Raw genomic sequence first — 11,421 nt, 5'->3', positions numbered from 1 at the left:
CCCCCACCCCAATTCAGCATCCCATTGGGTAAGTGGAGGCAGGGGGATTAGGTGGGGCACTTGCCACCCTTAGCACTTCAATGCCTACATTAAATATTAACCAAAAGATTTTTCAGCAAGTCAGACACGAGCCCGCAGCAACGCGAAAGAGCTGGAGGGCTTCAAAGCCTGCCCCGACTGCCTGACAGCATGTCAACGTACGTTGTTGCCATGACATCATCGCAGAGAAGTGGTTGAGTTTGTGCCTCTTTCTTCCCATCTCCCCCCACCAACTCTTCCTCCATCTTCCCAGCACCTTCCCCCCTTCCCAGCAGGTTCGAATCACCCTTGGGGTGGAGGAGGAGACGTGTGTCCGAGGTCATTTCCAGTGCTGGCACTGAGTCAAGACTCCCCAGCAACCAATAATGATGTTGCCCATCTCCCCTCTGCAGGGAGGGATGAAATCATGAAGCACAGCCCTCTGAGCTGCTATCGCAGCTTTCCGGGATGGGCGGATAGGAAGGGTCATTTCGGCTGGCACTGATGCATCACCCTGTGTTTTTCATCTCCTTTTCTACATCTGACTCAGCCTGATGCTTTGATGGGTAATGGCAGCAATATGCAGGGGGCAAAAAATGAGAGGGAGAGGAGAACACAATCGCAAGCCACCTGTTGCCAACTTCCCCAGCTTTCTGCTGAAAATTCGTAAGGTAAAAATCTCCAGCAAGAGACTGCATTTTAATAAGCAAAAGCAGATAGGCCCTGGAAGCTCCAAAGCATCAGCCGCAGGGGGTCTCTTGCGGGAAAACACAGGACAAGGGACCGTCTCCGATCTATGAACCATACTCCCCTGAAAATTACAGGCATGCCTGAAAGCGTGACAGTTCCACAGCAAAAAGAGGGCAAAAGTCTTTCTTCTAATACGCAGGGGCCAGCACAGCGTGGCTCAACTCGCAACAGGCAGGAAAATTGATCTGTCTTATTGAATGCTTGCCTGACATGCAAGCTGAATTTTGGGAAGCTGAGGTTTGTGCTTTCACGTACAGCGCCGATGACGGGCACACAAACCAGCTAAGACGGGTTGGCTTCTTCGAGGTAATTTCTTGTGGGAAAGCTGCTACCCTTGAAAACAAAAATAGCCTGCCGCTCTCCTGTGAACCACCTTGCACTTACCTTGGGGGAGCTACAGTGTGGGAGCTGACTTGCTGCAAATTCACACCTAGCTCACCTCAATCTGTTTGCACGCTCATGCTTTGAGAAGGTTGGGGAGCCGTCAACATTTGCTTATTGCCGATGCAGGTCATGGAGACATTAGCTTTGGTCAGCTGGTGGCCAAAGAGATAACAAACTGGCAGCGAGGCCAAAAGATTGTGTGCTGAGGTAAGCAGCTCCCTGTGATCATCTGCAGGTCATCACGACCCTGCAGAGATGCCCATGACCAGCGTGTCTGTGCATATGCACACAGCAGTTAATTATTCATTAGCGTGAAAGAGGCACAATTAAAGAGAGTATGGTATGGCTGAAGGTATCATCACGCTCCAACACGGGGCCTTCCAAAGACACTGCCTTTACCTTTTCCTCTGAACCTAGAGGAGATAGAAAGCTGTGGAAGGGAAAATCATCTTTTTTTCCACCTGCCAGCTGCAGAAAGTGCCAGTCAACAGTGCTATCTTCACGTAAAGGCAGCCAGCTGGAGAGAGACAGAGTAACCACACCAAGAGACAGCTCAAAGGATTTGGACTCTTCTGCACTGCACAATGCTCCTGGCACTGTGGGCCACCGCACAGGGCAGGTATCATGGTACCAACTACCTTATGATACCAGTGTGTCCCCCACCCCCCTTGCATTTCCCTTCCACCTAATCAATAAAGAATTATGTGAGAGGACATCGGGCCCAGCTAGCACAGATGGTCCAAATTTGAAATCCTCTCTAGTTGTCTTCATTATTACTCTTAATTCCTGGCTTAAAGAAGAGCTCCTGACATGATGAAATGGAGGAGAGACATCTCTAGCATTACACTGAGGTTCAGAGAAGGAACAAAAGGAATTGTAAGACACTCCACCAGTTTGATCCACTGCAGGCACTAATGCAGAAAGGTCCTTCGGAATTCAACTACGGACTAGACTGTGGCCTCTCACAAAACACAAGGTGCCCGTGGTACTGCTGGTAACATTCTGAGAGGAGTCTGAAAATCAAAGAAGCCACAAATGTGAGACCCTGAAGGTCAGAGCAGAGGCATGCTGGCTGGGCAGAGGACACAGGTACGCTCCCTTGCTGCTACTCAGACAGCTGGGTGGACTGAGGACTTTGGCCAGCAGCACTGTGGGCCTGGCAACCTTTGTCAGCATTGTGGCTTGCACTGGTGAAAGGAATTGAACAGGGAGGATATGAGGGCATCTCCGATACCTACGAGTCACCCACAAAACAGGCAGGATGGACACCTGTTGCTGTCCTCTGCCTGAGCTACACCATTGCTTACTTGTTTCCATGTTTTCTGAACTACTTTTCCTTCTCGTCCTCCACTTTTGGATTTTCATTTTAGAACACACAGAGAAAAGGACATTTTTCTAATTTTTTTATTGTAAAAACACAGTTCCCCAGATGTATATAAATAAGCCATATACGTAATGTACAATTACGTTCATTCCATCCTCCAACATTGACAGCTTTAAAAAATGAAACAGGCTAAAAGAACGCAAGTCCAAAAAGACGTTAGGTTTCTGATGACCAAGTGATATCTCACATGGAGCCTCCTTCCTCTACCAGCCTCCAAACAAGATGCTGAAAGTACACAGCACTTGCAACACCCCCGAGAACTGACAGGGAGGTATTCGAGCCTTATGAAGAGTTCTCACCCACTCTGCAGGCGTCGGCAGCCGCCTGTGTTTTCATGCTATCTCGGCGTACGGTGGGTGAGAAAGGAGGGGGCAGTTTGCATAGCAACCTCCTACACCCAGGCAGCTCAGCTGTTGTATCCTCCCAAAAGAAGCGGGGAAGGGCAAGCTGAGTCTGCTTCCCTGGGGCTAACACCTCCACGGGCAGCCTGAAGGGAGACCCTTGGCACTGCCAGCTCTGCACGGACATCTTAGAAGGGGGGAAGAAGGCATTTGCGGCATTCAGAGGAGAGACAGGTGCTGGTCGGAGCCATACCACATGGTAGTAGGGAAGGCAGAGAAGAGAGGACATGACATGGAACAAGTGGGAGGAAAAAAAAACCATAGGGCTAGATAGCACCTTTTCTCTTTTGCTTCCCCCTCCTAGCGCTGCTGTACGGCTCTGCAGCGTGTCGTGAGATTACCTACTCCCCACCTCCTTCCTGCTTCGTCTCAAACACCAAGGAAAGCCACAGACAGATGAGAAATCCCACGAGCAAGGACAGGACAGCTTAGCAAGTTGATACACACACACGCACCAACTATATGTATCCCACGGAACTGTTACGTCAGTATGAAAAAAAAAAAAGTCTTGACGTTTAACTATTAAAAATAAAGCCCCACCTCCAGATTGTACAAAACCTGTGAAGAGAAGGAAGAAATCTCTTGTACGCAGCGAGTCTGTGACCCGGCCAGATGTCAGGAGCACTTCCAGACACACACAGCCAGGCTGCCACCAAAGAACATGTACAGCAGATTCTTCACCTCGTGAGTGATCTCAAAGCCAAAACCTTCCCCAATCACCACATGCCAGGAGGACCCAAATTTCTTGTCCATCATCTCCTTGATCATCTTGGCAGCGCTCTGGAGAATGTTAAGGAAGAGAGTGTAGGGTGAGACAGAGCAAGCAGTGAGTTTTTATGCAAACATCCCCCTAGTCATCTTCTCCCTTTAATAGACTACTCAAGCCACGGGCAACAGGTACAGCAGCTGCACTGCCAGAACTGGGAGCTCCTCAGAGCTATGCCCAAGGGTAAAACAGGTCTCTGTGTTTTCAGCAGCCTCCGACACAGCAGCTAGGAGAAATTAAAGAACTGCATCTAGCAATCACTTGTCTCATTCACACAGTCTGAAGCAAGAGTTCTGGTTTAGATGCTGATGGAGTTATGCTGGGTGCAGTGAGCACAAGAGGAGATTCAGGTCACTAAGCTGCAGCTATTTTTACAGGAGTCCATTTTTTTTTCCTCCAGCTAATTACCAAAACACTGAAACTAGGCTGACTTTTAAAAGGCTTGCTTCTCCCAGATCACACCCTGCTTGATCTAAAAAAGGAGAGAATATGATTTTGCAGTGACATGTGTCTCAGGCAGGATGGGACAGAAAGCTACGAAGCCGGAGATTCCTTGTCTTGCTCCAACACAAAACTGCTCCAGCAACAAGCAGTCGCGCCCTGCCCATGGAGCAAGGTGTGTTTTCCTTTATCGTTGGCTCTCAAAGTTAAGGGCAACCTTTCCAAAGACCATAACTTCTGCATCACCCCCCATTTATATGGTCTCAGTAATTTCAGTCAGGAGGCTGAAAGCCAAGAGGGAATACTTAACAGACTGTACCTAAAGGTCCAAAGACTTTCATGTACTCATCCCCAGAACAAGAGGCTCTTCCCCACTCTGGCGGGGATGGCCTTGCTGAACACTGAAGAACAGAGGGGAAGGGCCCGCTCCACACAGTTCTGAACCAAGCCCTCAGGACACAGGGCATTTAATGAACAGAGTGGAAGCATGTCACAGGCAAGGCAGGATCAGGAAGGAGGCAAGGTTTGGGAGGCAGCATCGCTATTAATCTCTGCTTCCTGCAGGAAAGCAAAGTGCTATTATGGATCTTTCTGACAAAGGGAACCGAATCTGGGCTCTAGCCAAGCTCTTTGTCTTCTTCTACCCTTGCTCAGTGCAGAAAGAGAGTAATAGGATGTCAGGACCTGACTCCACCCTGCCCTGCACCCTTAGCCCTGCTCCTGCAGGTTCCCTGAGCCGCAGCAACTGAAGGCTGGCCATTTTGGGATTTAGCTAGTACCTCGTTGTTGGTGGCATATTTCTCACACGCCGTGACACACAGCTCCATGGCCTCTACACGCATCTCCTCCGGCATGTCTGTGTGCTGGAAAGAGCAAACAAACAAGAGGATCTAAGCAGAAAAAGAAAAGCTGGACACAAGACAACAGTAAGTAGCCCTTACTTTACACAGGCTATAGACAGGGCTTAGACTGCTGGGTGTGGGCAAAAGGCAGCTAGTCCCTGTGACTGTTAATGCTTGCTTTGAGGTCGTGGGGGCATCACCAGCAACACGGACTTGTCCGTACACCAAGCATTTCCACTGTTTCAGAGAACGGTACATATGAAAAGGGCTTATGGCGCTACAACTGACCCCTTCGTTCCTGTGTCCCAGCCAATGCAGAGTTCTTCTCTACCTGACATTAAGACTAGCACTATGTAAGCACAGCTTAAAGGCAGAGATAGAACACACTTGTCAGTTTTTCTATTATAAGATGAAGGGAAAGCATGCTAATACTGCTCCAACCACAGTCCTTAATCATTGCTATAAGCATAACAAAGAAGTCTAAATTACACAGCCTTTTCTTCCTCTTCTGCTATCTGGCTGGCTAGCAAGATCTTTTACTCCAGCTCCTCTAGGAAAAAAAGCAAGCTGCAACCAGAACACAGGAGAGGGCTCAAAAGGCAGCATGGTCAATCTATTAGATGGATCACTTTGCCCCAGGCTTCCCCTGGCTGATGGGGGGAACAACAGTGCTAATAAATTTCCCTGACAGAGGTGAAGGATGGGGAGAAAGCAGCAGTGACGACTGGGATCCTTCCACAGGACCATCAGTACACACGTTCTCACAGCAACGACTCAGTGGGAAAAATTCTAGTTTGGAAGGTTGGTAAGAATGAAGGTAGAGTTTCATATCTGTAACACTGGTAAATGTGTAATCCATCCCTCTTCTTACCCTAATCAGTGGAAAGCTGTGAAGTCTTTTATAATCAGCCTCCTCCTTTTTCCCCTCCCCGGTGTCTGCCATGGTCCTTCCACAGTGACCCCGGGAAGGGGTGGAGGGGCTGCTGGGAGCTCAGCAAGGTGCTGCAGTGCAGACAGCTGAGAGGAACAGAGCTCTGTGAACACAGGCAGAGCAGCTTCAGCAGGAGGGGAAACTTCTTCACCCAGAGGACGCTGTTTAAACAAAAAGAAACACAGGAATGAGAAAGAAAGCTTTGAATTAAAATGGAAGGCAAATTAAACTATTACGAGAATATTGTCCCATCTCAGTTACTTACTGTTTCTCAGTACCGTCTTCACATGCCACACACTTAGAGGGTTATCTTACAGACCATTAATGCAAACAAATTTTAAAAATGTATCATTTTCCATAAATGAGGCTTGGAGAGCACAGCACTTTCCCAGAAGCACCAATCAAGCTTGAGGGAAGAGCCGAGTCAAGGCTTCCGACAAGGGAGGCGAGAACAATACATCAGCCGTTATGTCTATCGATTAATTCCAGAAGGATTTTCCCAGGACGCTATTATCTGTGAGGGTTTCAAACTGTGCACAACAAGCAAAGAGTAAGAGTATTTTGGGAACAGGATCAGTGTAAATGTCTGGACGGAAATGTTTAACAGGAACATCTTGGTCTGTTTTGTGCACTTGCTCCTCACATCCCTGAGCATTTGTCAGCTGGGGTGGACCATATGGGAAAACACTGGACCATGCCTCTGGGCCTAATTACCAACCAGCCTCTACTTGGGCAACGCAGAGGCACAGCGCTGCCTGACTGACAGATTCCAAATATTTCACCGTGGTCTTCCCTCTGTTCCTCTCATCCAGAACAAAGCACCTGACTCGCCTACCCAGAGGAAGCAGGGGTGATCCATGTTCAAGGGAAAACAAAACAAACATGGTGTCAGGCAACACCACACAGACCAAGTGTTTATGCCAAGCACGTAGAGTTGCTGGCTAAAGCACCAACTCTGACAGACTGCTGGCTCTCACCCAGGGACCGTGGGACCTGTAGACATCCCCACCGCAAGCTCCACAGGACAGAACAGCGGCCTGACTGGCACCAGCCTCCCACAGCGGGCAAACCCCAGGAGCCACTTCAGCCCCCAGCTTCTCCCTGAGATGTGCCCGGGGCCACAGACCGAAGCAGGCGGCCGGGGGCTGCCCTACGGGCCCGGCGGCTGTTTTCCCGGGAAGAAAAAGGGCAGGGAAGCAGTCTGGCGGCAGCCCGCCAGCCGCGGGTCCGGAAGGCACACCATAGCCCCGGCGGTGGCCGGAGCTGGGGTGGGAGGCAGGGATCGGAGCCACCGAGGTGGGGCACAGCAAGGACAAGCCCCCCACCTCACCCCCACCGCGGCACACCAAGGGGTGCTGGGCGGGGCGGCGGAACAGGGTCCGAGCGGGCCGCACACCCGAAGCGGCCCCCTCACGCCGGCCCACCGCCCTCAGCCCCGCGAGGGGGTAAGGGAAGGGGAATGGCTCGGCAAGCGGCCCTGAGCGGAGCCGGGGAAGGGGACGAGGGGGCTCCGGGCGCGGCCTCACCTGCGCCGCCACCGCCGCGGCCCGCACCACCGCCCCAGCGCCGGTTGCTAAGGAAGAGCCGCGCTTGTCGTAGCAACCGGCGCAGGAAGTCCCACCCACCCCGTCGTCCATTGGCTGTGAGCGAGCCGCCGGACGCCTCTGATTGGCAGAGCGCCTTGCCGACTACCGCGCGGGGGCTTGGGGTGGCGGTGGCGGCGGTGGGGTGGCCGTGAGGTGCCTGTCCTGCCCCGGGCTCGGTGCCCCTGACGGGGGGGAGCGCCCGGGGCTGGGGAGGGGCCGCCAGCACCGCGGGGGGGCCTCATTAAACACCCACGCCGTGGTGAGCGAGAAAGACCCGTGACCTCGGTCCTGCGTGGCCCGCAGGAGCCGTGGCTGTGCCCCGTGAGTGCCAGGCCCGTCCCTGCGCGCTTCCCCTCCGTGGGGCGCCTCTGGGGCTGGAGCTGCTGGGAGGGAAGGCCGTCTCCCTCCTTCGGCGAGGAGGAGCCATGTCTTCCCTGGCCTGGGCTTGGAAAAGGGGCTTCCAGGAGACTCCCGGCCTTCCTGCCCTTTCCACCCGAAGGTGTCGGGGCGGGTTTCGGCGGGGCAGGCTGCAGTGATGGGCTCTGAGCCGCACCCACAGCCAAAATGACTTGTATCTGGAGACTTAAATATGACTTAAAACCCTCTTAGGGCCTAAGTTCTACCTTTTGATTTAAACAGCAAGGATAAATACTGGAGTGGTTTGGGGCAATTCAGGATTTTTAAATGTGTTTTCATTGTATGGGAGACACAACCACTCATGTTTGCATGTTGATGCAACTGGAAAGGAGAAAATAACCCTGGGAGGGTGGGGATGGGTCATGAGTTTGCAAGCGGCTCCTATAACACCAACACCATCCCCACTGAGCTCATTGCCCCCCCCCCCGCCCTCCACGGCCTTTATATTTGTAATGTCTGTTTGAGGTTTTCCTTGACTCTCAGCTAAATGCTGATTGCTTCTAAACCAGGGCTTAAACAGTTTCCTGGGGGTCTAGGATTGTATTTGCCTGAAATTAATACAGGTGGAGAAGCAGCAAGCTCCAGGATAATACCGAGGGGAAAGAGTTCTCCTGTGCAAAGCCCCAGCTGCTGGGTGTGATGCCTGGGTTTTCATCAGGGCCCGTCCTTGTCCTACAGGGTGGGCTAGATCTTCCATGCAGTCTGGCTGGTGTATATTTGAAACGTCACCACTCCTGGCTGTCTGCTGAAAGAATTGCTTTCTAGCTCTCTGAGAAGGAAAAGAGTTGGTGGGGAACAAGCTGGGCACTCTGCTGCCCCTGCCAGCTTGTGAAGAAGTCCTCTTCCCTCACCATAATCTCTTATAGCTGTAGGGAGGACATCTTGTTGCCTCTTTCACTGGTGTAACAGTGAATATGACCTCCTGCTTGTCATTTGCCTTACGAAGTGGTGGTGGAGGCAGCGGAGCTGTCTCTGGGCTCGGAAAGACAATGCTGCAGTGATCGTTTGTCTTTCCCTTTGCCTTCGCTGCCACCAGTAACAGAAATGAAGCCCCCCCATCTCCCTCGTTCTCCTACCGCTCCTTCCTCCTGCACCGATTCCTTCTTCCTCCTTTCAGCAAACATAGGCTTCTTGCAACGAGGCAGGCACAGAGCTAAAATTGTCAAGAGACAGATAAAAGCTGGGAGATCTTTTTTTTTTTTTTTCCCCTGCAAGGGAGATAATTAGGAATAGAACCTCTGTGAGGAAGATCTTTCCATCATCATTACTTTATCTCTAGGCAGCTACTCTAATCTCTCCAGGGACACAGCGCTTTCAAGCATCATATTCTTGCTGTGGTTTTTTTAATGCTTTAATCCCTATGTAGTTCACCCACTTTTGCTACTAAGCAGCGAGTCAGTGTGAGCTGGTGTGTTTGTGTGCGTATGGCTCTGTTTGGGGAGGGGGGGAGCGCGCATGCGTATGTGATTCTGGGTTCAATTAAATGTGCTTTGGTTTTGATCAATGTGTCCCCAGGGAGCGTTTCCCTCGGGAGATGCTGGGACTGGTTGTAAGGATTATTCATCAGCGGCTCCTAGGTGAAAAGCTAAGGAAAAAATGGCCAAACCCAAAACAGCAGAGGGCCCAAAGTTAGGAACACCGTGGTTTTTGTGCTCGTGGTGGGTGATACAGCAGGGCTGCAAGGTAGAGGTGCCTCCTGAGGAAGGAAAGCATGCCACTGGCCTGTCTCCATCTGCTATGGCTTAGCAATATGCAGGGAGTTAATTTCTGGACCCTCAAGCTCAGGGTTTCCATGGGCTGCCTCTCTACAACACCGCAAGCCAGTCAAAGCCTTGTTGGGCCACCACAGGTATCACGTACTGGTCCTTAGCTGCTAGCGCAAAAGGCAGATATACAGCTGGCTTCACATCATCTGGTCTTTAGTTTCCATACCAAGTGACCAGGTGCCCATCTGTAGGTGAAGGCAAGTCCAGAGCAAGGGTCTGATCCACACCTCTGGATCAGTAAGGAAACACAATAGTTACTCTGCTCCAGCTGGTCCTTTCTTATTCGCCACCAATCACAGGTGGAAGCTCTTTCAGCCTTTTGTCTTTGGCAGCCATGGTGACATACGTTAAAACAAAGATGTGCCGTTTGCCACGCAACATTGGATTGTGCTGTACTCCTTAGCTGAGACACAAATGTAACCACCAACTGCAAAATGTATGTGTATATAATATATATACTGTCCCATGCTTTCTTTTAGCCATCTCCATCGTTGAGGGTAGGAGGCTGGACGGCAGGCTGACCCTTCATCAGGTCGAGGGCACCCGCAGACTCTCTCTTCTTGGCTGCTTCTGGCCAGGTTTTGGGACCTCCCCATCGTCCCTGTGGGCACAGACCCTGCCGTGCCCTGTCTCCTCTCTGTGGTAAAGCAGGGGGCTAGAGATTGCTGTCCTGCCTGTCAGCCGTGGCTCAGGGGCTGGGTGCTGCTCTGCACCACCTCAGGCAGTACCGAAGGACCTGTGCTGGGGACTTGGGGCATGCCAAGGTCCACCCTGCAGCTGCCCCGGGGTGGGTAAGATGGTCGCAGCTCTCTGGAGGCAGGAGGAGTGCTCAGAAAGCCCAGAGGGGATGCTGAAGCCAAATTTCACTGGGATCAGACCTGCCACATAGCGTTGAGCTCAGGGAAGGTGATGCTGGTGTGCAGGAATGGGTGGCAACTGAAAGCAGCCCAGCCCTCTGCTCCAGAGGAGAGAACAACCTGCTCTGGGACAGCCAGATCCCTCGTTCTGCTGGGCAAGGCAGTGCCCCACGCGTGCCCTTAGCTACTACCTCTAGTAACGTCTGCTGCCTCTAGTAACATCTGCTGCCACAGCGCTAGCAGCCATTCCTGTGCCAGATGCTCTGGAAGCACGGCGTGTTCCCCGTGCAAGCGCTGCACAAGTCTTAATGAGCCTTCCCGGCTCCGGGAGGGAGCGGAGGAGGCTGCCAGCAGGATGGGGAGGCAATTAAGGCAGCCCCCCATTGCTAGGGCAGTGTGGGTAACGGGGGCTTCGGAAGTGTTGCCTCCTGGGGTCGAAGTGCAGGCTGGCTTGACCTGTTTTGAGGGGAGCAGGAGGTTGACGTGCTGCAGGGTGCTGCGACCTGTGAGCCCAAAGCTGATGCCGCGGGAAGCCCACCCCAAGGCAGGGGTCCCAGGGCTGCCCGTGTCCCCATGGAGACAGAGCCTGCACCACTGGTGGTACCCTCTGGAAAGCCGGGCATGGGCTGGAGGGGCTCAGGAATTACAGCGTTCTCTTCTCAAACCAGATAATTAATAGCCGTCAGGCCTGAAGGTTTCCTGTTGCCATGTTTGACCTGGTCGTCTTGTTCACTGCAGGACGAAGCCCTTTTCGGTGTGGGGTGTTTGAGTCCGGCTAAGCCCTCAGCCTGTGGGAAGTCCTGTGGCAGCGAGTCCTGCAGATTAGGAAGGGAAACGGCAGTCTCTTTCCTCCCCTCGAAGCGCGAGCCCCTTGGTGG

General features: G+C 52.3%; 1 protein-coding gene across 1 annotated transcript; it reads right to left on the bottom strand.

Moving 5' to 3' along the window:
• Positions 1–3,427: 3,427 nt before the first annotated feature.
• On the bottom strand, positions 3,428–6,025 carry DNAL4 (dynein axonemal light chain 4). The gene is made up of 3 exons (XM_009482289.2): positions 5,858–6,025; positions 4,924–5,007; positions 3,428–3,717 (listed from the first exon to the last, which is right to left on the bottom strand). The coding sequence occupies exons 1-3, from the start codon at positions 5,927–5,929 to the stop codon at positions 3,553–3,555; spliced, it is 321 nt and encodes a 106-aa protein (XP_009480564.1). The 5' UTR covers positions 5,930–6,025; the 3' UTR covers positions 3,428–3,552.
• Positions 6,026–11,421: the final 5,396 nt, after the last annotated feature.

The sequence above is a fragment of the Pelecanus crispus genome, chromosome 1, assembly GCF_030463565.1.
Source record: "Pelecanus crispus isolate bPelCri1 chromosome 1, bPelCri1.pri, whole genome shotgun sequence".
In the NCBI taxonomy this organism is placed as follows: domain Eukaryota; kingdom Metazoa; phylum Chordata; class Aves; order Pelecaniformes; family Pelecanidae; genus Pelecanus; species Pelecanus crispus.
Note: the sequence above shows the minus strand (reverse complement) of the source record. Positions and strands in the feature narration are given on the sequence as shown.

Bases quoted from the DNA above. Each gene is read 5' to 3' on its own strand.
- DNAL4 (XM_009482289.2), bottom strand. From the start codon at position 5,929: ATGGCAGACACCGGGGAGGGGAAAAAGGAGGAGGCTGATTATAAAAGA. The intron at 5,008-5,857 runs GTAAGAAGAGGG...TGCTCTTTCCAG, and splicing joins ACAGCTTTCCACTGATTAGG to CACACAGACATGCCGGAGGA. The intron at 3,718-4,923 runs GTACTAGCTAAA...AACATTCTCCAG, and splicing joins AATATGCCACCAACAACGAG to AGCGCTGCCAAGATGATCAA.